We start from the raw sequence: 26,771 nt of genomic DNA, 5'->3' as shown, positions 1-26,771 counted from the left end.
TACCAGTATTGGCAAGCCTGTCACAAACACAGCCACCTGATTGGTTCAAATCCGAGAGTCTCCACCTCCTTAATGTATTGTTTGTCCTATTTCCGTTTCCTGTTGTATTACCAATAGTTGTCTTCTAAAATGGAATACTTCCATCAGTACACTTTATTATAGATACAAAAGAATATGATAATAATGTCAACAAAATGTCATTGTGTATACAGCGTAGTGCTGTTCTTAGGAATCGAACTTTGGCAGTGTAGTTATGACAAATCCGAGAATCCACACGGACCGGAAATGGCAACCGCAATATTTTAATATTAATAATAATTTATATAATTAGCTTTTGTACACATGTTCACTACATGTTTACTCGGTATAAAACAGCACGACAATATCACGTTATTTAAAAATGTATATATATATTTTAATAAGTCCCGCCTTTTCCGTTACGTAACCAAGATGGCGACTTTCGAGAACAACACAATGGTTTGAGTACAGCACAACATTCGGGTACTGACAATGTACTGTAGTGTCATTATTTTATAAATACTCAAAAGACTAGTGTAGGTACGCAAGTGCACCGATTGAAACACATCGTGACTGGTGAGTCAAATTGCTCATTTGCTAAACCTCTGTTTATAGGGAACGTATTATTACTGTATTGAATGTATTAGATCAGTGTTTTTCAACCACTGTGCCGTAAGATACAGTCTGGTGTGCCGTGGAAGATTGTCTAGTTTCACCCATTTGGGTTAAAAATATTTTTTGCAAACCAGTAATTATAGTCTGCAAATTATGTGTTGTTGTTGAGTGTGGGTGCTGTCTAGAGCTCGGCAGAGTAACCGTGTAATACTCTTCCATATCAGTAGGTGGCAGCAGGTAGCTAATTGCTTTGTAGATGTCGGAAACAGCGGGAGGCAGCGTGCAGGTAAAAAGGTATCTAAGACAAGGCATTGAAGCTTAGGGAAGGCTATGCAGGACAAAACTAAACTGGCTACAAAGTAAACAAAAACCGAATGCTGGACGACAGCAAAGACTTACTGTGGAGCTAAGACGGCGTCCACAATGTACATCCGAACATGACAATCGATAATGTCCCCACAAAGAAGGATAAAAACTGAAATATTCTTAAATGCTAAAACAAAGTAGATGCTGGAAATATCGCTCAAAGGAAGACATGAAACTGCTACAGGAAAATACCAAAAAAAAGAGAAAAAGCCACCAAAATAGGAGCGCAAGACAAGAACTAAAACACTACACACAGGAAAACAGCAAAAAACTCCAAATAAGTCATGGCGTGATGTGACAGGTGGTGACAGTACACCTACTTTGAGACAAGAGCTATAGTGATGCATGCTTGGTTATGGTTTGAATTTATATCCAACAATTGCGACAACGACTCTTTACTGTCAACTCGTTTTTTAATGATTTCTGCTGGTGGTGTGCCTCTGGATTTTTTCAACGCAAAAAATGTGCCTTAGCTCAAAAAAGGTTAAAAAACACTATTAGATGACATTTTGATGTATTGACTGTATTGGTACAGTATTCCATCCATCCAATTTTCTACCGCTTATCCCTTTCAGGGGGGCGGGGAGTGCTGGAGCCTATCTCAGTATTGAGGCGAGTCAACTCAACATCGCTCATTGAATTAAAATCAGTTCAATCAGTGACTGGCTCCCAAAACAGCACAGTTTGAACATGCAACATGCCTTTTTAAAAAGAAAAATAATTTTTTAGATAAGAAATATTGTATGTAAAAATACAATAGAATGTACTACAACCAACTACAGTAGTTTTATGAAACTATGTAATGTAGTAATGTACAGTATTCAGTGTTTCCCATAAACTGCCAAGATACCTGTGGCGCGGCTATGGGCGTGGTCACCATGACGTCATCAAGTAATTTGCATAATTTACTACAATATGATTTCCTCTAAAAAGGCTCAAAAAATGTATACTTACTAATTAATAATAACAGTTTTGTTTTAAACGTCCATCCATCCATCCATTTTACAATATAATTACAACACTTTATGTACATATTTATATACAGATTTGAACAATAAGTTATTCACTGAAATATATTTATTAATTGTGGTTCTTACAAAAAATATAAAAGCTAAAATGTCTCTTAAAGCTCTGCCCCTTTAATTAGTGCATACTAAATAATTTAACTTTAGCCTACTACTACAACCATATTATTTACCAGCAACATAAAGTGAAACAGAGACAGAGGTGTCCTGCCAGTCAGTAACAAATAAACAGAAAACGGTAGTGGTGGTAGATAGACACAAAGCTTCATCAAACATCTGATCCACTGAACAAAGAGCTCCAAAAATCTTGATCCTACACTTCTGTTTTGTAAAGTAAATCTGAACAGCCGATATGGGCATCTACATCAACTATATGATTTGCCTGAGAAGCTGGAAAAAAAAAAAAAAAAACTATTTGTGGCGGCCTTAATTCTTTCGTGGCGGGCCGCCACAAATAAATGAATGTGTGGGGAAACACTGGTATTTACCTTGGAGAGCGGACTTCTACTGTATCTCCTTAAAGCAGCTTCTCCATATTTTCATGGATAAATGTCCTGCCGTTTTGATATAATTTTAACATCTTTGGCTAGACTTCTTTATCAAATCGACTACACACGTTTATAATTTATTTAATTAATTCAATGAATGTCATCCACTTCTTCCTCTACGGACTGTCCTTCACACTCACTTTCTTCCTCCTTTTTCGATTATGCATGCACCTCCAAAACCCTCAAATCTAGACTCCAAACATCCCAGAACAAGCTAGTCAGGTTACTTCTAGACCTCCACCCCAGATCACACCTCACTCCTACCCACTTCTCCAAAGTGGGCTGGCTCAGGGTGGAGGACAGAGTAAAACAACTTGCACTGAGGCTTGGTCTATAAAATCCGCTACACCTCCCTGATACCAAAGTACATGACAAACTACTTCCATAACGTAACTGACCGCCATAACTACAACCAGGGGGAGCTCCACAAACCAGGTTAAACCCAGATTCCGATCAAACAAAGGTCTTAACTCATTCTCCTTCTATGCCACATCAATATGGAATGCACTCCCAACAGGTGTAAAAGAAAGTGCATCTCTACCCTCCTTCAAACCCGCACTAAAAGAACACCTCCAGGCAACTACAACCACATCCCACCTCCCCGGATTGTAAATAATCAAAAGTATATACTTGTTCTTATGCTTTCTGAGCTCACTATGTTCACTGCTCGCTGTACATATCCTACCAAGTCAGACCTACACTGTTTCAATGTCCATTTCTCTGATGATACAATTGTTGATGACTGACGTGCTGATATCAACCAAACCTAACCCCCCCGCCCCAACCCCCTCCACAACCCACCCCCCGGATTGTAAATAATGTAAATAATTCAATGTATATACTCTAATGATTAACTTGTGTGATGACTGTATTATGCTGATAGTATATATTTGTACCATGAATTGATTAACGTGGACCCCGACTTAAACAAGTTGAAAAACTTATTCGGGTGTTACCATTTAGTGGTCAATTGTACGGAATATGTACTGTACTATCTACTAATAAAAGTCTCAATCAATCAGTCAATCCAATGGTGGGGAAACAAAGCTTGCTATCAGCTAATGCTAGCGAGTAAGGGCAGATGTTTTGGCGGGGATGCTTGTATCTCAAATTTTGGCTTGCAATAGCCGAGAGACAACACTCAAAAGTCGAGGATCCACTGTACTGTTGGGAAAAAATAGGTAAAGGTTTTGTGATTTCCCTACCTGTTCCAGGTTTTGGTGTCCCGTCTTCACTCCGCTACGATGGCTCAAGCCCATTTCGATTTGAATGCAGCCGAGTTCAGCTGTTCAATATGTTTGGAAGTGCTGAAGGACCCGGTCAGCATCCCGTGCGGTCATAGCTTCTGCCAGAGCTGCCTGACAAGCTACTGGGACAGTCAAATGGTCTGCAGCTGTCCACACTGCAGAGCCACCGTCAGCCCCAGACCGACCCTGGGCAGGAACACCTTGCTGACAGAGATGATCCAAAGACTGGCGGCTGCACAGTTAAGTGAGGGTCCATCTGCTCCTCCCCTCTACCAGGACCCGGCGTTCTCCATGACCCAAGGCTTTGAGCATCCCACTTTTGATGTGTCCTCAGTCCATGCAGGGAGGACCTTTGGGGAGGTGCGTAGATGTACACCGACCTTACAGCTGTATGTATTAACATTTTACAAGTGACAAGTTTAGGAATAGGTACCGAATCCGATACTTTTTTGGCACCACCCGCCGGTACTACCGGTCACCGATTCACGTATAATCCAACGGTACCATGTTTTGGTACCTCGGTTGCGTGTGACGTCACGCCCGGTTGCCAATCCAGGCAGCAATCAACCAGCAGCACTGAGAGCGGGCCTTTTCAATGCCAACAATGAAATTGACTCAAAAAACGCTCCAAAGTAGGGATGTCCGATAATATCGGACTGCCGATATTATCGGCCGATAAATGCTTCAAAATGTAATATCGGAAATTATTGGCATCGGTTTCAAAATTATCTGTATCTGTTTCAAAAAGTAAAATGTAGGACTTTTTAAAACGCCGCTGTGTACACGGACGTAGGGAGAAGTTCAGAGCGCCAATAAACCTTAAAGGCACTGCTTTAGCACGCCGGTCCAGTCACATAATATCTACGGATTTTCACACACATAAGTGAATGCAAGGCATACTTGGTCAACAGCCATACAGGTCACACTGAGGGTGGCCGTATAAACAACTTTAACACTGTTACAAATATGCGCCACACTGTGAACCCACACCAAACAAGAATGACAAACACACTTCGGGAGAACATCCGCACCGTAACACAACAGAACAAATACCCAGAACCCCCTGCAGCACTAACTCTTCCGGGTGCTACAATATACACCCCCCCCACACACACACACACACACCTCAGGGAGAGCATTATTTTTAAAAACACAATATCTGAAAATGTTAACACATTAGAACTTATAAATAATGGATTGGTATGTTCATAGTAACACGCTTTGTGTATTATTCTAATGACCCTTTTTTGAAGTTTAATTATTGGGTCTATGTTTGTTTTATAAACATTTCCCCAAACTTAAACAATATGTTAAATATGGAAAAATAAAAGAATATAACATATGCAGACATTTCTTATTCAGCATGTGTTTTACTTTATAAAGAATAGCAATGGATTTGGATATTTTTCCATTTATACATTCAATATGCGGTTTCCAACATAATTTAATAATCAATTCATTAATAAATAATATATGAGTGCCATTATAGTTATTGTTTATTTACATGTTCATTTATTTGTGGGGGAGAAAAGAAGCAATGTTGATGTAGTTTTCTAAAACCACTGCAATAATGTATTTAATAAAATGTATATAAATAAACCAATACATTGACAGCTGAATACTGTGGTAAGAATATATAGTTTGATATATATGGTAGTAAAAAAGTAGTCTTTTTGATTTCTCGTTGCCATAGAAACATTTTGAAGAAATGCGTAGAAACATCGGCGAGCAAATTATGGAGAAAGAACGTGAGGTTCAGCAACTGAAACAAAACTTGAAGTCTTTCTCTGTAAGTAATAAACACCACACGTTACCATCTGTCCATTTTGGACATGTTACGATAATAACAAACCTTATGTACCATATTTTTAAGCACCGCGCCAAGGAAGCAGTCAAGGACGCCAGCAGGATCTTTGCGGAGCTGCAAATGTTTTTGGAGCACCGTCGTGTGGAAGTGAAGGCGCTCATCAGGGCTCAGGAGAAGGCGGAGTCGACTCGCTGCGAGAACCTGCTGCATCGCCTGGAACGACAAATCTGCCAGCTGAAGGAGCGAGACGCCGCGCTGCAAGGATCGCAGGATCAGCATCTGATCGTAAGCAACAAATTCTAATCTTTTTAATCAACCTCTTTAATCGACCTCTTCTGGATCAGTAATGGGATCTTCCAAGGTTGTTTGAAGGGTTCTTGATCGACTTTTGTGTGCAGAATACCTTTTGCAGTCCAGCAGCAGAAGAATGTTCTCTGACACTCAATCCACACGTCTCCTTTGGCGGCGTGAGGAGATCCATCTCCGACATGAAGGAACACCTGCAGACTTTTTACCACGCACAGTTTACCAACATCAGCGCCGCAGGTGTTTATTGTAAACGCTAATGTATTGTTATTGTTGATTATACTGACAGCTGCACTGCAAACGTGTTTGTTGTCTTTTCACAGTAAAAAATGTCAACATGCTGCAGTCAGAGAAGTCAAACAAAGGTGAGCATAAAGTATCATATGTTGTACGCCATGTTTATATTTCTCCAACTTATGTACCGTATTTTTCGGAGTATAAGTCGCTCCCGGAGTATAAGTCGCACCGGCCGAAAATGCATAATAAAGAAGGAAAAAAACATAAGTCGCATTTTTGGGGGAAATTTATTTGATAAAAGCCAACACCAAGAATAGACATTTGAAAGGCAATTTAAAATAAATAAAGAATAGTGAACAACAGGCTGAATAAGTGTACGTTATATGAGGCATAAATAACCAACTGAGAACGTGCCTGGTATGTTAACGTAACATATTATGGTAAGAGTCATTCAAATAACTATAACATATAGAACATGCTATACGTTTACCAAACAATCTGTCACTCCTAATCGCTAAATCCCATGAAATCTTATACGTCTAGTCTCTTACGTGAATGAGATAAATAATATTTGAAATTTTACGGTAATGTGTTAATAATTTCACACATAAGTCGCTCCTGAGTATAAGTCGCACCCCCGGAACTATGAACTATGAAAAAAACTGCGACTCATAGTCCGAAAAATACGGTAGTCAAATCGTGACCCCAAGAATCGATATTGAATCGAATCGTGGGACACCCAAAGATTCGCAGCCCTAGCATGTATGCTAACTGTTTCCATTATAACATGCTAACATTTTATGTAAGCTTTTTATCAAAATTGATTGTATTCACACCTAAAAACACGGCTTTTGAAACTGTGTGCCATAATAGAAGTTGCCAACTTCTAATGTGTTAGCATGTTAACGTTAGTATGTTAATGTTTTATGCTCGAATTGTATCTAGGTTTATTCATTTAAACCTAAAAATCGTTGATTATGATACTTGGTGCTATCTTGAAGTATGCTAACTTTTCCTATGTTATCATGCTAACATTAGCATGCAAACATTTAAGCAAGTATTTTAGCAAATTGTATTTCTTTGAATGTAATAATCATGGATTTTGATACTTGGTGACACCTTAGAAGTACGTTAACTTTTGCTGTGTTATCATTCTAACGTTAGCATGCCAACATTTAATGCTAGTATTTTAGCAAATGTTATTAATTTGAACCTAAAAATCATGCATTCTCATATTTGTCACCATCTTAGAAGTAGGCTAACTTTTCTTATGTTATTATGCTAACATTTCATGCTAGAATTTTCGCTAATTCTGATAATTTATACCAAGGGTGTCCAAACTTTTTGACTTGGGCTAAAAAAAATTGGCCGGAGGTCAAAAGCCGACTGCATGTAAAGTAACAATAGCCTATGCATTAAGTATATATGTGTACATATTTACTGTATATTAATATGTATAATAAATACTATAATTGGATATTAAGAGTATGTGAAAATTCAACTCATACCTTGTTTACTTCCGTGACGACCTCCAAAGTTTTGCAAACAATCAGAAATATCCAGCAGCTTAAATGCGCCAAACACGGATAAGTGTGGAAAGTGTTTTGCTTTTTTTTTTTGCGCCATGAGTACGGAAAGTCCTTTGGATTGAGTCATATAAGTAAATGCTGTGCTACATACACTTCGAAACACAATTCATGGTCATTGACCTGAATTACTCAAGCTGTCCACAAGATGATGGCCATAGTTTTTGACACCCCTGGTTTAAACCAAAAATGAATGGTTTATGGATTTTGTATACTAACAGTTCCCATTATAATAAGCTAACAATAGCATGCTAACATTTTATGCACATTTTTTAGCTTCAATCAACCCTGGGACCAAAGGTTTGCAGCACACATAGTAGGCCCATTGAAATTTCAGTTGGAATTTTTTTGTTTTTATTATTTCTCTTTCAGGGCTTTCAATTTAGCATAAAGTACACAGAAGGCATACTTGGTAGTCGCGGTAAAAGTTAAACTACTTGGCTTTTGGCAGTTTCTTGAATTAAGAAAAACTCTCATTTATTGTTGTTTTAGAAACAAGGAAAAACAGTTTGACGATTAACAGCATTAAAAATTTGATTTGAAAAAAACAAGTTATTTACAAGTTGGAAATATGTCCATGTTTGGATGTAAATCACATCTGAGCAGCGAAAAGTGTGATAACTAAAAATGTACTAAAGTGTTTTTTAAAGTAGTCTTGTCTCAACATGCACTAGACAATACATGTGCTAAATAAAAATGTTTTAAAACCAAGTACTTTCACTTAACTTTTACCAACTTGTTTGAACTTAAATGTATACTAATTACTAATACTCTATTAAATAACTTTCATGATAAAAAGCACAAGTTTAAACTAAAACCATCAGCAGTTTCTACATATTTTTATGTATAAATGTCCGCCATTTGATAATATTATAACAAGCCGCCAAGAGACAGATTGTAAAAACTTGTGAGCTGAGGCACTTGTATCCCGAGGCACCACTATATACTGGTTATTATTACTCAATAGCTTAAATGATGAACAAAAAAACAAGACGTAACATGTAACAATTGGGTTTACTCATACTCAACAATTTTTTTTTAAGTTGTGAAATATCTTTTTTTTAAAAATAGTCCTTGTACATGTAACATCCAGTTTATAATATAGCACAGGGGTCACCAACCTTTTTGAAAGCAAGAGCTACTTCTTGGGTACTGATTAATGCGAAGGGCTACCAGTTTGATACACACTTAAATAAATTGCTAGAAATAGCCAATTTGCTCAATTTACCTTTAACTCTATGTTATTAATAATTAATTATATTTACACTTAATTGAACGCTTTAAAAGAGGAGAAAACACGAAAAAAAATTACAATTAAATTTTGAAACAGTTTATCTTCAATTTCGACTCTTTAAAATTCAAAATTCAACCGAAAAAAAGAAGAGAAAAACTAGCTAATTCGAATCTTTTTGAAAAAATAAAAAAAAGAATTTATGGAACATCATTAGTAATTTTTCCTGATTAAGATTAATTTTAGAATTTTGATGACATGTTTTAAATAGGTTAAAATCCAATCTGCACTTTGTTAGAATATATAACAAATTGGACCAAGCTATATTTCTAACAAATCATTATTTCTTCTAGATTTTCCAGAACAAAAATTTTAAAAGAAATTCAAAATACTTTGAAATAAGATTTAAATTTGATTCTACAGATTTTCTAGATTTTCCAGAATAATTTTTTTGAATTTTAATCATAATAAGTTTGAAGAAATATTTCACAAATATTCTTCGTCGAAAAAACAGAAGCTAAATTGAAGAATTAAATTAAAATGTATTTATTATTCTTTACAATAAAAAAAAAAAATTACTTGAACATTGATTTAAATTGTCAGGAAAGAAGAGGAAGGAATTTAAAAGGTAAAAAGGTATATGTGTTTAAAAATCCTAAAATAATTTTTAAGGTTGTATTTTTTCTCTAAAATTGTCTTTCTGAAAGTTATAAGCAAAGTAAAAAAAATAATGAATTTATTTAAACAAGTGAAGACCAAGTCTTTAAAATGTTTTCTTGGATTTTCAAATTCTATTTGAGTTTTGTCTCTCTTAGAATGAAAAATGTAGAGCAAAGCGAGACCAGCTTGCTAGTAAATAAATACAATTTAAAAAATAGAGGCAGCTCACTGGTAAGTGCTGCTATTTGAGCTATTTTTAGAACAGGCCAGCGGGCTACTCATCTGGTCCTTACGGGCTACCTGGTGCCCGCGGGCACCGCGTTGGTGACCCCTGATATAGCATCATTATACAGTGGAACCTCGATTTTCCAACTTAATTGGTTTGGACATTTTGAACACAACATAAAGTGCTATACTATACAGTACACCAACCATAAGAGGGTGACTAATCAACTGTCTCTGTTAACAAGTCAAAACAACAACAACAAGCTGAAGAAGTGTGCTGTATGCGCTGCTCTGCCACATACACAAAAAGTCCCCCATGAGCAAAAATCCTTAACTTTAACAACCATATTGCTACAGTAATAAACAGTTTAAAAAGTAACATCCACTTACAGTACATTAACATTGCAGAGGAGCAGCTCATGAGAGGACAGAAATGAGCAGACAGAGGAGGGAGGAGGTGTGTGTGCACTTGGAAGAGGCGCCGCTGACCAAGAGATAGTCTTCTCCTCCGCTGTGAAATTAATCTGCTCTGACATTTTTGTCCAGCAAAGTCCAATCTCATCACTTTTAAAAGCTTGTCGTCTACGAAGCCGGCTTCCTCAATCACTTCAATACGAGCAGGCACAAAATGGCTTCCAGCAGGACACAAAATGAATGAATGAAGCAGCATATTTGCAGCGGTCTAAAACTTTGTAAACTGAAATGTTTGCAAATAGAGGGGTTTGTAAGTTGAGGTTCCACTGTACTTCTGTATCATAATACTTTGTCTAAACAAAAGTAACGAGTCGGTCAAAGTATTAATTTTATTTTGAAAATATACGAGTGTAAAATATGGCACCCTATATAAATGGTAAGATAAAATTACTTCATTTACTTAAAGACTGAATGCTTTCCTCTATCATAATTTTTCTCAAAAGGTTTTAATTGTATTCTATAATGAGGTTTACAAGGACTAGAGATGTCCGATAATGTCTTTTTTGCCGATATCCGATATTGTCCAACTCTTAATTACCGATTCCGATATCAACCGATACCGATATATACAGTCGTGGAATTAACACATTATTATGCCTAATTTTGTTGTGATGCCCCGCTGGATGCATTAAACAATGTAACAAGGTTTTTCAAAATAAATCAACTCAAGTTGTGGAAAGGTTGAGGTAGCGGGGGGTGTATATTGTAGTGTCCCGGAAGAGTTAGTGCTGCAAGGGGTTCTGGGTATTTGTTCTGTTGTGTTACAGTGCGGATGTTCTCCCGAAATGTGTGTCATTCTTGTTTGGTGTGGGAATCACAGTGTGGCGCATATTTGTAAAGTTGTTTATACGGTCACCCTCAGTGTGACCTGTATGGCTGTTGACCAAGTATGCCTTGCATTCACTTGTGTGTATGTGTGTAAAGCCGTAGGTATTATGTGACTGGGCCGGCACGCAAAGGCAGTGCCTTTAAGGTTTATTGGCGATCTGTACTGCTCCCTACGTCCGTGTACACAGCGGCGTTTTAAAAAGTCATACATTTTACTTTTTGAAACAGATACCGATAATTTTGAAACAGATACTGATAATTTCCGATATTACATTTTAAAGCATTTATCGAGCGATAATATCGGCAATCCCTAACAAGGACTATGATCTACTATAGAGAAACATGTAGCTAGGTCTATATAAAAGCCACATATTTAAAAGATGCAGTGAAGAGAATAATTTCATAATTAATGTTATGTTTTTGCTGATGTCGAGAGATTGAATGTTCATTTTTAGGACGTGTGACAGTGAAGAATTCCTACATTGCAAGCGTCGCCCCTTTGGACGACAGAAGTGATCTGCTTCGATGTGAGTAGTTGTGGTTTTCTCACCAGTAACAGCGGCTCTTTCTTCCTCATGTCATCAGTATGCCTTTTCTTTAGATTTCCATCCTCTTTCCTGGGACCCTTTTACGGCGCACCAGGAGCTGTCGCTGACCGAAGGGAACCGTGCGGTGGGTCGGACAGGAGATGTGCAGTCCTACCCGGTCCACCCCGAGCGCTTTGACGGCTGGGCTCAGGCGATGTGCCGTGAAGGTCTGCAAGGACGCTGTTACTGGGAAGCTGACTGGGATGGCCAGCAGGTGGCGCTGGGACTCGCCTACGAAAACATCAAGAGAAAGGTGACTAGCTTTGTTTAAGACGAGGCATAAACGACGATCATTTTTGTTTACAGTACAGAGGTTAGCAAATAGGTACCGTGGTGCTCTGGCTTGTAGGCTCCAGCATCCCCTTGAAGATCTTATGATTTGTTTGCGTTCAGGGGACGTCCAACGAAAGCAGGCTTGGACACAACAGTCTATCGTGGAGTCTTCTCTGCGGTCTTTCCTCTTTCACCTTCACCCATGGCGACGATACGGTCAGCATTCCCTCCGCCACAATATCGCACAAAATCGGGGTCTTCCTGGACCACGACGCGGGAGTGCTGTGTTTCTACTCGGTGACACCTGCAGGAATCAAGCTACTGCACCAAATAAAGACCAACTTTGACCAGCCTCTGTACCCGGCTGTGTGGCTCGGCACCGGGGCCTCCGTTAACCTCACCTGTGTTGACTGACATGGACATATAAGCTGATATCCCTCTAGTCTACAACATAGCATGTTACATATATGTATGCATATATATATATATATACACACGCATGCGTTTATATTTATATAGTATTACATTCCTGTACAACATGTTGCATGCATATAGTATATTTCTGTACAACATGGCATCTTACATTGTTACAATATATGCAAGTATGCTGAGGCTCCTTCTGTACGTAATATAACCTGTTATATAGCACACATCACCTAATTGTACATTTGATGTTAATTGCTAGCTATTTTAAAATAGGAGAAAATGTCTGAATTCTTTTGTGCCTTTATGTTGCTATATTTGAAGTAGTAATATTTATTAGAAGACCTCAGCATTATGTCAATTCAAATTAAGTTTTTTTTTTTAACACTGCACTCTTGACTAAGGATGTAACAGTACATGTATTCATTTGCACACATTTACATAGGCCCATTAAGTGTTTATGGCATCATGAGTCTACCCGGTAAATGAATACAGAGCAGACTTTAGCCAGCTATAGTGCCAAAGAAGTTGCAGCTTGAAAAGCCTCTTGTAAGTTTGGGTGAAATACAAAGACTAGTGGATATTTTTGCTAATTTGATTATTTTACATATCCATAAATAATATTGTGGTGGAAGTGATTAATAAAACAGCACAGATGCTACCTGTGCTCTTACTTTGAAAGCAATACAAGCCTTTGCCAATAACGAGACACGCTTCAGTGCAAGAGTTTTTTTATTCATGGACACAAAGACACATGGAGTGTTTATAGTACGACATTTAAATCTTATTGAACGCCGCAACGTCCACACTTTGAACCTGAAATACAACCACAGAAAAGCACTAGAATTAGTCTTGATGCAAATATTTTATATACGATTATAGTAGATACATCTAATATTTCTACACTTTCTTGAGCTTTTATATATATATATATATATATATATATATATATATATATATATATACTAAAATACCTTAAAGTATAAAAAAATCTTCTGAGACAATCCTAATGTTCAGCAGGGGTGTCCAAAGTGTAGTTTGGGAGACATTTGCTGAACAATTTTTTTTAAAATTGAAAGCAGAAAGAAAAAAATCCAACAACCAAAATATACACCTCCTAAGGTAATTTTGCTTCCTCAGTAAAAAATGTACAATAACTCCATGTAATTAGGGTTTTAAGATTGACAAGAAATATGTAACTATAATTATTTGATACTAGTTTATATTAACACGTGCTGTTTTAGACTGCAATGTTGTTAAATTAAGGACACTTATTACGTATGTCCAGGTCTGCTTAGATGTGTAGCTGCTAGCTCCTAAAGTCAGTCATGTATTTTTACTAAATTCCTGTGAGAATATTGCGTTTGATTGAAGCATTAAGTAGTGGGACCAGCCAGGACTGGCTGCAGGTAGCATCTGTGAGCAAATAATACTGTATCATCTTTCTCACTTATCAGGTCGGTAGTGCATTCCTCACAGATTTTTCAGTCACGCCTTCAATGAGGGATGAGGCAAAATCCAACCCAGGTCCACTTTAGTAGTCTTTAGCCTACCACGTTTACATTTTCTAAATAATTTGACAAACAGAAGAAAATGTCCTTCAATAAACACAAGGTTGGACCTTACATGTTAACTTTGTACAAGTAAACATGCTGTAGGACTGCTTGTATCCAAGCTCATGCCGGAGATTTTAGATGCAAGCTGATATTGGACCGGTGTACGACAGCAATATTGGATTGGGACACCAGTGTTTCCCATAAACTGCCAAGATACCTGTGGCGGTGGGGGCGTGGTCACCATGACATCGAGTAATTTGCATAATTTACTACAATGATATGATTTTCTCTAAAAAGGCTCAAAAAATGTATACTTACTAATTAATAACAGTTTTGTTTTAAACGTCCATCCATCCATTTTACAATATAATTACAACAGTTTATATACATATTTATATACAGATTTGAACAATAAGTTATTCACTGAAATATTTATTAATTGTGGTTCTTACAAAAAATATATCTTATAAAATATAAAAGCTAAAATGTCTCTTAAAGCTCTGCCCCTTTAATTAGTGCATACTAAATAATTTAACTTTAGCCTACTACTACAACCATATTATTTACCAGCAACATAAAGTGAAACAGAGGCAGAGGTGTCCTGCCACAGTCAGTAACAAATAAACAGAAAACAGTAGTGGTCAAATACAAATAAGGCAACAAGAGAAGTATCCTACACTTCTCTTTTGTAAAGTAAATCTGAACAGCCTATATGGGCATCGACATCAACTATATGATTTGCCTGAGAAGCTGGACAGGACTTTATTTTTTATTTGTGGCGGACGTAATTCTTTCGTGGCGGGCCGCCACAAATAAATGAATGTGTGGGAAACACTGGACACCCCTAATTATTAATATGTACCGTAATTTCCGGACTATAAGCCGCACCTGACTATAAGCCGCACCAGCTAAATTTAGGGGAAAATACAGATTGCTCCATATATAAGCCGCACCCGACTATAAGCCGCAGGGTTTTGATGTGTAATTACCGTAGTATATAGGGGTTCCTGCAACCACGGAGGGGATTGTCGGGACAGAGATGACTGTTTGGGAACGCAAAGCGTCCCATTTATTAACAATAAATCTTTCAATCATTCAATCAAACTTTCACATCTTTGACATGGCGAACAGCATTCGTGCAGAGTACAAATAATACAACGGTGCAAAGTAATACAAAGTGTTCGCCTGTACGTTATCAAAAGAACCAGCCTACCGGTATATGAAAAGTCAGTGTTTAATCATTGTGTCATCGTCTTCCTCCTGCGTACTAAAACCACCGAAATCCTCTTCGTCGGTGTCGGAGAAGAACAGGCCGTAAATAAGCCGCACCCTTGTATAAGCCGCAGGGACCAAAACGAGGGGAAAAAGTAGCGGCTTATAGTCCGGAAATTCCGGTATATAATGTAGAGGTAGACTGTCACGCCAACACAATGTGGAAGAAATGAAGGGCTGCGACTATTTTGCTGATACACAGCAGCTACAGAATTATTCAGATCAAGTATTTTATGTTTTGAATCTAAAGAAATAACTAATTTCTATGTTTAATAATTTTTTAGCAGAAAAAGATAAGAGTCCCTTTGGTAAATGTTTCCACCTCTGTCCATTTAAAGTAGTAAAAATAACTTACGTAGTCTTCAAACTTCGTGAGCTCCTCTTCCAACAAGTCCGTCCCCACCTTGTCGTCTTCCACCACGCAGGAGATCTGGAGCTTCTTGATCCCGTACCCCACAGGGACCAGCTTGGACGCGCCCCATAGCAGGCCGTCGGCCTGCACCGAGCGCACACACTCCTCCAGCTTGGCCATGTCGGTTTCGTCGTCCCACTGAAGAGACACACGTGTCATCCATAAAGCGCTTTGGCTCCCTGGTAATCAAATCTACTTTAAGGAGGTTCTTACTGGTTTGACATCCAGTAAGATGGAGGACTTGGCGATGACGGTGGGTTTCTTGGCCTTTCTCTCCGCATACTCCTTCAACCGCTGCTCTTTCAGTTTCTCCGCCTCTTCATCGTCGTCACTACCAAACAAGTCCAAATCGTCGTCGTCTTCTTCTTCTTCTTCTTTTGCAGGCGCGATAGTCTTCTGCTGCATGGTAGTGCCCTGAAGACGGTAAAACATAGTATTACAAAAATACAACTTAATAGGAGAGTATTCACAGTATTTTACTTTTCGCACAAGTTTGTTACAACTAAGGTGTCCTGATATATTTATTCACTTTTGATACAATACCGATACTGGAGCCTTGAGAATTGACTAGTACCGATATTGATTTTTACACTAAGATATCAGCACAACTGAAATGAAATGAAAAGTTTATTTCGGTCATATAATCAACAATTTTGTGTGACCAGTTTAACAGTACAGATTAGACATATTTAACAATCATACACATTTACACACAATGACCGAAAAAAGAATAGGCTGAAGCCAAAGCTTATATTTGCCTATCCTATACGTTCACTGAAAATTAGATTGCCTGGAACATCAGCGTTAAAAATTAAAAAAAAATCAATGGGATGAAAGTAATTGTTACTATATTTTATACATTTTCAATTATTTCACCTTTCAAGTTTTTCTTAAACCTTCACAAAGAACTATAAGTCTTCAGCTCATCACTGAGCTTGTTCCACCATTTAACTCCTAAAACTGAAATACATTTGTATTTTATATTCCTTCTTTACTTTACCCATTTCAAAAATCAATACCCCCTGTAACTTATAGCTTTCTCTTCTTAATTGAAATAACCTAAGAATACAAGCTGGAAGAATGTTCTTCAGTCGAAACATAATTTCCATTGTTTTTAAAAACACAATATCAGAATATTTTAAACACATTAGAACTTATAAATAATGGATTGGTATGTTCATAGTAGCTCATACATAGTTTTATTATTTTATAGTGTTAAATGTTAGAAAAGGCTTGATCAATTTAAATTAACGAACAATAGTAGGTATGAAAAACACTTATTAACCGTCAGGAATGGACTTAAACTGTCTTTAAGTTGCACTGTAGTAATTGTTTTTAGCAACACCTAGTGGCCACAATAATAAGTTAAATTAAGATCACAATACAGTAAGTTGAATGATGCAGTCACATTTGTTACTGGATGCTTTCTTACACGCGTCAGCATTGGAGACTTTGTATCTGTAAGTAATATGCAAGTAAAATTATTTCATACAGGTTTATATCGACCATTGTGCTGTTTGACACTAATATATCTAGCTTGTGAGCTATTGTGTGATTAGCTGTTGTGTAGCTGCTAGCGCTGAGTAGCCTCTAGTGTACCATGTTTACCTTTTGTAAATGACTTCACTAAAAACGTGTGTGTTTATTAGAGGACATTTAGATGTTAATTGGCTGTCTAACTTTGCACAAGTAAACACGCTGTATGTAGGCCTGCTTGTTTTACAGTGCTTATGTCAGAGATTTCAAATGTCAAACCAATATAATCCGATCATATTTTCTTCTGATATCAGACCAATATCAATTAAGGATCAGGACACCCCTAGTTTAAACCTAATTCCATTATGGTACCTGTTGTTACTTTTTAATCAAATTCTACAAAACAGGTCTTACAACATGACAAATGTCTGTAATATTTGCAAATGTATTAAAAAAACAATATACATGTACATAAGTATTCACAGCATTTGTGATGAAGCTGAAACTGTAGCTGAGACGCATCACGTCTCCACTCATCTTGAGATGTTTCCACAGCTGTGGTCAATTCAGGTGATTGTCCAGGATTTGGAATGACAACTGTTCATAAAAGCTCTCACACTTGACCAAAATGTGCATCCAAAAGGCTGCGACTACTTATGTTCATGTCATTTCTTACTGTTCTATTATGAACATTTATACATCTACTACGAACAAAAATTCTAGACATTCAACAATTAGGTAAAACTCCAAAATAATGGTATTTTACTGTATAGTAAGAAGTGTAGCACTGAATATTTTATGTTCTCCTCATCGTGACCAAAGTGATGAGTATTTTATATTTACATTTGTGTAGGGGAGTGAAGGAGCTGATGGTACCGCTACAGGGGATGTTTCCAGGACTGCTACCCGACTTTCCAGCTTGAACAGTGCTGCTCTTAAATCGTGCACCACTACAACACAACGGTGGAAATCAGTAGCAGTTTGAAGTGTCAAAAAATTGTATTTATATAGTTATATTAAATATTTTCATTTTCCTACTGTATGAAATGTCACTGTACTTGGAATATTTGTAAAAACTCACCTTGATGTAAGCTATGGTTTTCCAGTTCCAGGCTCTTTATTCTGGTGGCCATTTCTTGGTCAGTTGTGTTGCTGCTGCAAGCGTTCTGCAAAACAAGACCAAACCCTTGTTGGTAAGCGAGCAGAGCTGGAGTTTAACCATCATCATCATAAGCCTGGACTGATCCCGGGTCCAAAACTAGAACCAGCCAATGGGTTGGATCATACTCTTCCGACCACTCGTCTAGCTGTAGCCTATGTGCCAATACCAGCCTCTTCCAATTAAATCCTCCTAAATTGTTAGACGCCCAAACACCTGTCGCTGATTGGCAATCTGGGCACACCTGTTCCGGGTTGCCAATCAGGCTTCTTTATGAATGAATGAAATAATTATATTTATATAGCGCTTTTTCACAATTGTCCTTAAGCGCTTTACATTGAGAAGCCTGGAATTGGGAGAAAGGTGGGTAAAATGTCTTGCCCAAGGACACATCGGCAGTGACTGGGATGGCAGAAGCCGGAATCAAACCAGGAACCCTCAAGTTTCTGGATGGCCGCTCTACCCGGCTATATGTCTGCCTCGCCGGTGTTTTTACCTGCAAGCCCAAGTCTAGTAAAACTGCTTCCGGGTAAACTTGTTGTAAGCCCTGACGCTAAAATCCTCCAATTAGTTTGAAACCGTTAAAAAAAAGGTAATGTGGAAAAAAAAAGTTGATCATAAAAACCTGTAAAACACACAAATACAATGAAAGTGTACAAAGTTATGAATATTTGCATCAAAAACATGTCATAATTTAAAAAAATATCAACCAAAAATATAGTATTTTGTCAGTGTTTGTATTTATTTGTTGCCAAAACTTGTTTCGGTGCCAATAAAACTTTTTCTACAATGTCATTTTTCCCCCCCCGATACCAAATCTTACTGGCAGTGTTTGAGAGGATCTTCCAGGCTACCGGTTAGTAAGGATGGGTATTGAATAGAGATGTCCGATAATACCGGCCGATAAATGCTTTAAAATGTAATATCGGAAATTATCGGTATCGGTTTCAAAAAGTATGACTTTTTAAAACGCCTCCGTACGGAGTGGTACACGGACGTAGGGAGAAGTACAGAGCGCCATAAACCTTAAAGGCACTGCCTTTGCGCGCCAGCCCAATCACATAATATCTACGGCTTTTCACACACACAAGTGAATGCAATGCATACTTGGTCAACAGCCATACAGGTCACACTGAGGGCGGACGTATAAACAACTTTAACACTGTTACAAATATGCGCCACACTGTGAAGCCACACCAAACAAGAATGACAAACACATTTCGGGAGAACATCCGCACCGTAACACAACATAAACACAACAGAACAAATACCCAGAACCCCTTGCAGCACTAACTCTTACGGGACGCTACAATATACACCCCCCCGCTACCCCCTACCTCAACCGCCTCATGCTCTCTCAGGGAGAGCATGTCCCAAATTCCAAGCTGCTGTTTTGAGGTATGTTAAAAAAAATAATACACTTTGTGACATCAATAAAAAATATGGCAGTGCCATGTTGGCATTTTTTTCCATAACTTGAGTTGATTTATTTTGGAAAACCTTTTTACATTGTTTAATGCATCCAGCGGTGCATCACAACAAAATTAGGCATAATAATGTGTTAATTCCACGACTGTATATAACGGTATCGGTTGATATCGGAATCGGTATCTAAGAGTTGGACAATATCGGATATTGGCAAAAAAACCATTATCGGACATCTCAAATTGTCCATATTGGCTATGTAAAATAGTATTTGTACGTCTCCTCTGTGACTATAAAATTGCAAAATTTTCATACAGATCCAAATGTGTGCCGTTGAGTATTATCGATTTCGGTACCAATTTCCTGGAATACTGGGAATTTGGTACCGTATCAGTTCAAATGTAAACGGAACCCATCCCGACCGGTGAGTATTAGAATGCACTCAAAGATACTATATTGGGTGAAACGGGTGTGAAAGTGACTATATGGCTGTTATTTCATGTCTAGGGGGCTCTAATTATGTTAAAAACATATTTACAATGTTTTTAATGTAAAACGTATGACAATATAAAATGTAGGGATGTCCGATAATGGCTTTTTTGCCGATATCCGATATTCCGATATTAATGGTAAATGGTAAATGGGTCGTACTTGTATAGCGCTTTTCTACCTTTTTAAGGAACTCAAAGCGCTTTGACACTATTTTCTACATTCACCCATTCACACACACACACATTCACACACTGATTGGATATTGTCCAACTCTTAATTAACGATTCCGATATCAACCGATACCGATATATACAGTCGTGGAATTAACACATTATTATGCCTAATTTTGTTGTGATGCCCCGCTGGATGCATTAAACAATGTAACAAGGTTTTCCAAAATAAATCATCTCAAGTTATGGAAAAAAATGCCAACATGGCACTGCTATATTTATTATTGAAATCACAAAGTGCATTATTTTTTTTAACATGCCTCAAAACAGCAGCTTGGAATTTGGGACATGTTCTCCCTGAGAGAGCATGAGGAGGTTGAGGTGGGCGGGGTTAAGAGTAGGGGGTAGCGGGGGGGTGTATATTGTAGCGTCCTGGAAGTGTTAGTGCTGCAAGGGGTTCTGGGTATTTGTTCTGTTGTGTTTATGTTGTGTTACGGTGCGGATGTTCTCCCGAAATGTGTTTGTCATTCTTGTTTGGTGTGGGTTCACAGTGTGGCGCATATTTGTAACAGTGTTAAAAGTTGTTTATACGGTCACCCTCAGTGTGACCTGTATGGCTGTTGACCAAGTATGCCTTGCATTCACTTGTGTGTGTGAAAAGCCGTAGATATTATGTGATTGGGCCGGCACGGAAAGGCAGTGCCTTTAAGGTTTATTGGCGCTCTGTACTTCTCCCTACGTCCGTGTACACAGCGGCGTTTTAAAAAGTCATAAATTGTACTTTTTGAAACTGATACCGATAGATTTGAAAACGATACCTATAATTTCCGATATTACATTTTAAAGCATTTATCGGCCGATAATATCGGCAGTCCGATATTATCGGACTTCCCTAATAAAATGTATTAATTACAATCCTACTTCACAGAAATTTGTTTACCACGGTCAAGGCTGAAGCCAATTGGCCGTTTATAAACGAAGGATGACTGTTTTTTGTTGCGCACAATGTTTGGCCTTAGTATAACCGAGATGCTATACGAAAACCGAAATTCTTCCTCAAAAACCAAATCATATTAAAAGTGGGTTGTGCGAAAACCAAAGCAGCACCTTACTTTGTTTTATAATTAAAAAGCACAATTGTACTTACTCCTGCTAGCGACTTCTGGATGTTCTCTCGAGCCCGGGCTATGTCTTGAAGGATGGTGTTAGCTCCCACGTCCTTGAGAAAGACAAAAGAGAAGAAATAATAAACAATGCTGCATTATAATACAAGTAAACATGACTGAGCTTTGGGGTGTTTTGTGTATGACTGCAATATGCCACGTACACAGACTGCCTGTGCTGTATGTGAGGAGCAGTTCACGCGCTCGAAGAAACGCCTTTCGGCCTCATCGTAGCGAGTTTTGTCAAACCAGATCTTCTCCTGGACCAGAAAGTTGACGGCGCTCATGTTTCTAGAAAAGAAGGAAGGAGAGTGGGGAGTATGAACAAAACTGTGCAGGTATTACTGTTAGGGTGACTAATTGCAAAGACATGATGCACTAGTCTTAAGCGTTAACAACTCCAAAACAAATCATATATAAAACGTGTGTGATGAAATGTAATGTCACATAATACGATCAGTCCAAAAAAAATGGGAAATCAAACTAAAAACAAACAAAAGAAGTAATGAATTAAGACAAAATCTGATGAGTGTGCTTCCAACTTGCATGAAAAGAAAAGTAAATGAGGAGGAAAAGGAATGAAAGGAAGAGAAATGCCTAAATGGATCCCTTCTCCAGCTTTAATCATACTTTTCCGTTGGTCGGACAGTGGAGTCGGTCGTTTTGGGCGTCCAACCTTTCTTTGGCACGGCAGCGTCATCCACGTGGAAACGTCTCTCTGCTGCATCAAAGCGCCACTTGTCCAACCACACGCGCTCGCTGTCAGCGTGAAGAAAGAAACAGACGCCCAGATCCTGCCTCTCCTGCTTGTCAGGCATCTCGACCGGCTCCTCCTCCTCCTGGATGGGGTGCAGGGCGTGGAAAACCTCCGCCTTCGCCTGCGAGACCGTTCGCTTTTCCTCCACCGCCACTTCCTCCTCTTCTTCCACGAGGCTTGGAGAGGGGCCGGTGTTCCTCGGGGTGGCGGCGCAGGAGGACGGTTTGGATGAGTTGTTGCCGTACAGATTTTGGTAGAAGGTAGCTTCGGCACGATCGTACATCGGCTTCTCCAGCCAAACATTTCTGAAGAGTTCCGCCATAATGGGGGCGTGTCCGTTAACCGGCTGCTGAGTGGTTGGTGTGACAGAAGTTGGTGTGGGAGCTTGAGACTGGTACCCTTCATCGGGTGTTCTGGGTGTGATGGAGATCTGACAGTCAGTTGGCTGCATGGCTTCAAGTTGGTGCCCAGCTTGTTTACAGTCTTTTTTTTTCCCGGAACGCGATGCCTTAGTAGAGTGGGGCTTTTTATCTTGGGATGAGCCATTTAGCTTAGCGGTCCTTTTGGATGAGCTTGCTAGCCAGCACTGGTTGAGGCTCTCTGCTTGCTCGTAGATGCCGCGTTCGAACCACACGTTGGCACACTCGGACTGCAGGCCAATCAGTCCAGCTCTGCAGTCGGACGGCTGCCTCGTGCTTACATCAGATGTCTCTTCACTTTTGCTGTTGACATTGCCCTCGGGGCCGCTCTCAGGTTTAGAGGAGCGCTTCTTGCTGCGACGCCTTTTTCCATTTCGCTTTCCATTTCCATTCAAGCTTGCGCTCTCCGGAGAGGATGACGTCGAGTGGTTGGAGCTGGCCTCGTTTCTAGCCTCGGCTACCACGTCGCTTGAACGATCCCCCTGACTGTGGGCGGAAGTCATTTGAGCCAACAGATCCGTTGCAGAACACCGGGGGGTCTTCTTTGACATCTTTGATCAGTTAGAGGAAAAAGAAAAGGCTTGTGGATTAGTTGGAGAAAAGCACAAGGAATTAAGGCAAAAGAGGGATAGTTAAAGCCTCTTTCACACATGCACTTAAAAAGATCACTTCTCACTCTGCAGACTCATTGATCATATTTACAGAAACAGAAATGTCCATATGACTGGAAACGTGAATATTCTATAGACAGGTAATCAAACTATTGTTTTATCTGAATAAGAGTTAGCATTGAGGTTAACTACGTACTGTATGTCTGAGTAGTTCCAATACATGACCATATGTCTGGTATTTAAGGGGGAACTGCACTTTTTGGGGAATTTTACCTATCTTTCACAATCATTATGAAATATAAGACGACGGATGTTTTTTTTAAATGCATTCTAAATATTAAATAAACATAAATAATAGGGGTGTAACGGTACACAAAAATGTCGGTTCGGTACGTACCTCGGTTTAGAGGTCACGGTTCGGTTCATTTTCGGTACAGTAAAAAAACAACAAAATATACATTTTTGGGTTATTTATTTACCAAATTTGCAAAATCTTCCACCAAAATTTTTTTTCTTAGTGGAATATTTGATGTGAAGTAATCAGAACCTTGGATAGGTCAATAATTCATAATAACATTGATTTTGATTCAATATTATATTTTGAGCAACGACAGTTTGAAAGAAAAAAAAACAGTTTTGTTTTATTAGTCAACATTGCAACTTTTTCTAAATTACATTCAACCTTTAAGCTTTTTTATTTCACTTTTGTTATGTTTTTGTTTATTTGAATAGTATTTTTAGAATGTGCCGTGGGCCTTTAAAACATTAGCTGTGGGCCACAAATGGCCTCCGGGGCACACTTTTGACACCCCTGCTATAGATAATAAAAAATTAAATCTGATAAATCTATGGATAAAAAGCAGAGCCTGGCGACACATGCGCGTTTATCATAACTCTCTCGCTCTCTCTGTCTCTGTCCCTCCCTCACGAATGCTGCTGCGCACACAATTTGTTTTGAACGTACATTGAAAATACACGCAACTCTAACTCAAAATACCGGACATTTGAGGCCATTAAGAAACTACGCCCTGACAGCTCCACAAAAGAGGACATGTCCGGTGAAAAGAGGACGTATGGTCAGTCTATCGTAGCCCGTTAGCTGCTAGCATGCCGTGTGTTGTGCCTCGGTGTGCATTGTTTACACAACATGCGTTACGCTACTTAATATGTCCGTGTGGAAACTCGTTCGGTACACCTCCGAACCGAACCGGAACCTCCGTACCGAAACGGTTCAATACAAATACACGTGCCGTTACACCCCTAGTAAATAAATGTCTGCTTACAGCGGAGCCAAAGGGAGCTCCACTATTCCGCTCATAAAATCCGATAAATAACCATTCAAAAAGCGTTAACAATATGCCATTTACATTTCCTGACATGAATATTAACCAAGTATTGGTGATATTGTTATTATAAGCGCTAACGCAGACAAACTATTTATAGTGGCGACATTATCACTAATAATTCACATCATCGAGTGGTCTGCTGTTCCCTTTAAGTTAATTGTGGATCATAAATCATGACTCTCACCTGAAAAGTAGATATCTGAGGAAATAATCCGACAAATTGGGACACTTTGATAGTCATTTAGGACTTGATACTGGCGAGAACGGAAAGCGTTTGTTCCCCCCTGACCCCCACACCGTTTGTTCGCGAAGATTATGACACATTTTTCATCTAAATGGTAATTTATGAACATCCTAATGGCCCCAGACATTGTACAGTAGGTGATGTTTTATTATGTTTGTGCAGTGAGCAGAAATCAGTGATTAAGAAAAAAAAGTTAATGAGCAAATTACATAAATATTAAGTGTTAAATGGAGGTGTTTAAATTTTTTCCGCAGGGGCTCTAAAGGCAAAATTGAACGGCTCCCATAGGCTCCATTGTAAGCTGACTTTTGATCAAATGTATATAATATTTAGAATGCATTAAAAAAAATCCAACCGTTGTCATGTCTTTCATAATACCAAAAAAAGTGCAGTTTCCCTTTAAGACTAATTGTGCAAGTGTGAAATGGCATCTTGGGACAATGCCTGAGTTTATGCAAGACAAGTTAAAATTACCATAGGTTATGCTTGAAAATAATAATTGGTATTGTTTTAAAAAAAAAAAAAAAGGAATTAGCAGCATGCAAAAGAATGAAATAGCGATGCAGATGAACAAAGGCCAGCAGAATGAAATGATTAAAAGGCAATCTGAGAATAGTTCTACTTATGGTGTGTCCATAACTCAAAGAAATGCGTTTGGAAAATTCACTCATTTATTTGTTAACGCTTACATTATTTAGGGTCATGAGTGATCTGGAGAAACATGTCAAACAGTCATATTTTAAATTCAACAATAAATAGAGTGAAAATAATGTGTGTATTTGCTGAGTCAGTAATGAAAATAATGCGTGTATTTGCTGAGTCAGTAATGAAAATAATGCGTGTATTTGTTGAGTCAGTAATAAGTCAACAACATTAACAAGGGTAGATAACATAAGTAGTTAGTGATGTAATGATAAACGGTAATATTGATAACAGCGGTAAAACTCCCGACGGTTAGTAGTACCGTTTTTAAATTAGAATGATCGAAAAACCGTAAAGGACAACTGCGCTTTGATAAACTCTCGGACTGACTGGCGCCAGCTTGAATGCTAACATGAAAACAAGATATATGAACATCTTTCATCATTAGGAAACGACATATACTAATCTAAATTATAAAAACACATTGTTGTTTGAGAAACTAGGCTATTCAAATGTGCACATTAAATCTTTTTACTTAGAAGAATATGAGACTAAGGTGGTTTCACGGTGCGTTTAAGGACCGCCAAACAGAATAGGATGCCATAATGCCTGACAGAAATAAGAAAAATAATAATAGATTTTGTTATGCACTTTTCAACTTAATACATCTTAAAGGGCAAACCAATATTTAAAACAATAAAAGCTTAGCCATTAAAACAGATAAAATACTGGGAGTAAAACCCTATCAGTGAAGCATGAGAAACAAAAATCTTCCCAAGTGTAGGTTTTCTAACTGTGTTTAGTTATTTCAATAAATAACTCGTTCAAAATATTTCTGTGTGTGTACAAGTACTTTTTGAGCACATTTAACATGATCGCGATAATAACAATGACCGTAATATGAAATCTTCATATCATTACATCCATACAAGTAGTGTATGTCTCTCATTGCCCTAAATAAAGTTGAAATTAATATTTAATAGATAAATATATTTTAGCGAGTGAGAACAACATCCTTAATCTTAAACATTGTTTAAGGGAAGTAAGAATGTAATGTCTTTATTCAAAAATGTACACACTGACATCCAACAATTCAAAATAAATCAGTGCACAGTGGAAATTTAGTTTTCAAATAGTCGGTCACAGCAATTAGCTATATTTGAATACACTC

At 38.2% G+C, this 26,771-nt stretch overlaps 3 protein-coding genes across 5 annotated transcripts in view; 1 reads left to right on the top strand and 2 right to left on the bottom strand.

The window, feature by feature from the left end:
- The first annotated feature begins 450 nt into the window (after positions 1-450).
- On the top strand, positions 451-13,174 carry LOC133635133 (E3 ubiquitin/ISG15 ligase TRIM25-like). Its single transcript, XM_062027959.1, has 9 exons — positions 451-594; positions 3,787-4,179; positions 5,513-5,608; positions 5,693-5,911; positions 6,025-6,172; positions 6,256-6,297; positions 11,629-11,700; positions 11,775-12,013; positions 12,154-13,174. Exons 2-9 carry the CDS (start codon positions 3,817-3,819, stop codon positions 12,445-12,447), a joined length of 1,473 nt encoding a protein of 490 aa, XP_061883943.1. The 5' UTR covers positions 451-594; positions 3,787-3,816; the 3' UTR covers positions 12,448-13,174.
- eef1db (eukaryotic translation elongation factor 1 delta b (guanine nucleotide exchange protein)) overlaps positions 13,171-26,771 on the bottom strand; it is a 20,954-nt gene continuing 7,353 nt past the window's right edge. For 2 of the 3 annotated variants that reach the window (XM_062027957.1, XM_062027956.1), the window contains exons 2-9: positions 22,212-23,308; positions 21,746-21,872; positions 21,566-21,637; positions 18,254-18,338; positions 18,016-18,122; positions 15,910-16,110; positions 15,640-15,834; positions 13,171-13,272 (exon numbers count right to left, since the gene is read on the bottom strand). In XM_062027957.1, coding sequence (XP_061883941.1) covers positions 13,234-13,272; positions 15,640-15,834; positions 15,910-16,110; positions 18,016-18,122; positions 18,254-18,338; positions 21,566-21,637; positions 21,746-21,872; positions 22,212-23,308 — 1,923 coding nt within the window. In that variant the 3' untranslated portion in view covers positions 13,171-13,233. The remainder of the gene's footprint in view (positions 13,273-15,639; positions 15,835-15,909; positions 16,111-18,015; positions 18,123-18,253; positions 18,339-21,565; positions 21,638-21,745; positions 21,873-22,211; positions 23,309-26,771) is intronic. The other variant, XM_062027958.1, reaches the window with a different exon arrangement.
- pycr3 (pyrroline-5-carboxylate reductase 3) overlaps positions 23,177-26,771 on the bottom strand; it is a 26,569-nt gene continuing 22,974 nt past the window's right edge. Inside the window, exon 9 of the mRNA XM_062027961.1 lies at positions 23,177-23,308. The gene's annotated coding sequence lies outside the window, so the exon portion shown is untranslated. The remainder of the gene's footprint in view (positions 23,309-26,771) is intronic.

The sequence above is a fragment of the Entelurus aequoreus genome, linkage group LG19, assembly GCF_033978785.1.
Source record: "Entelurus aequoreus isolate RoL-2023_Sb linkage group LG19, RoL_Eaeq_v1.1, whole genome shotgun sequence".
NCBI classification, from domain to species: Eukaryota; Metazoa; Chordata; class Actinopteri; order Syngnathiformes; family Syngnathidae; genus Entelurus; species Entelurus aequoreus.
This window is presented reverse-complemented; position numbering and strand designations above follow the sequence as displayed.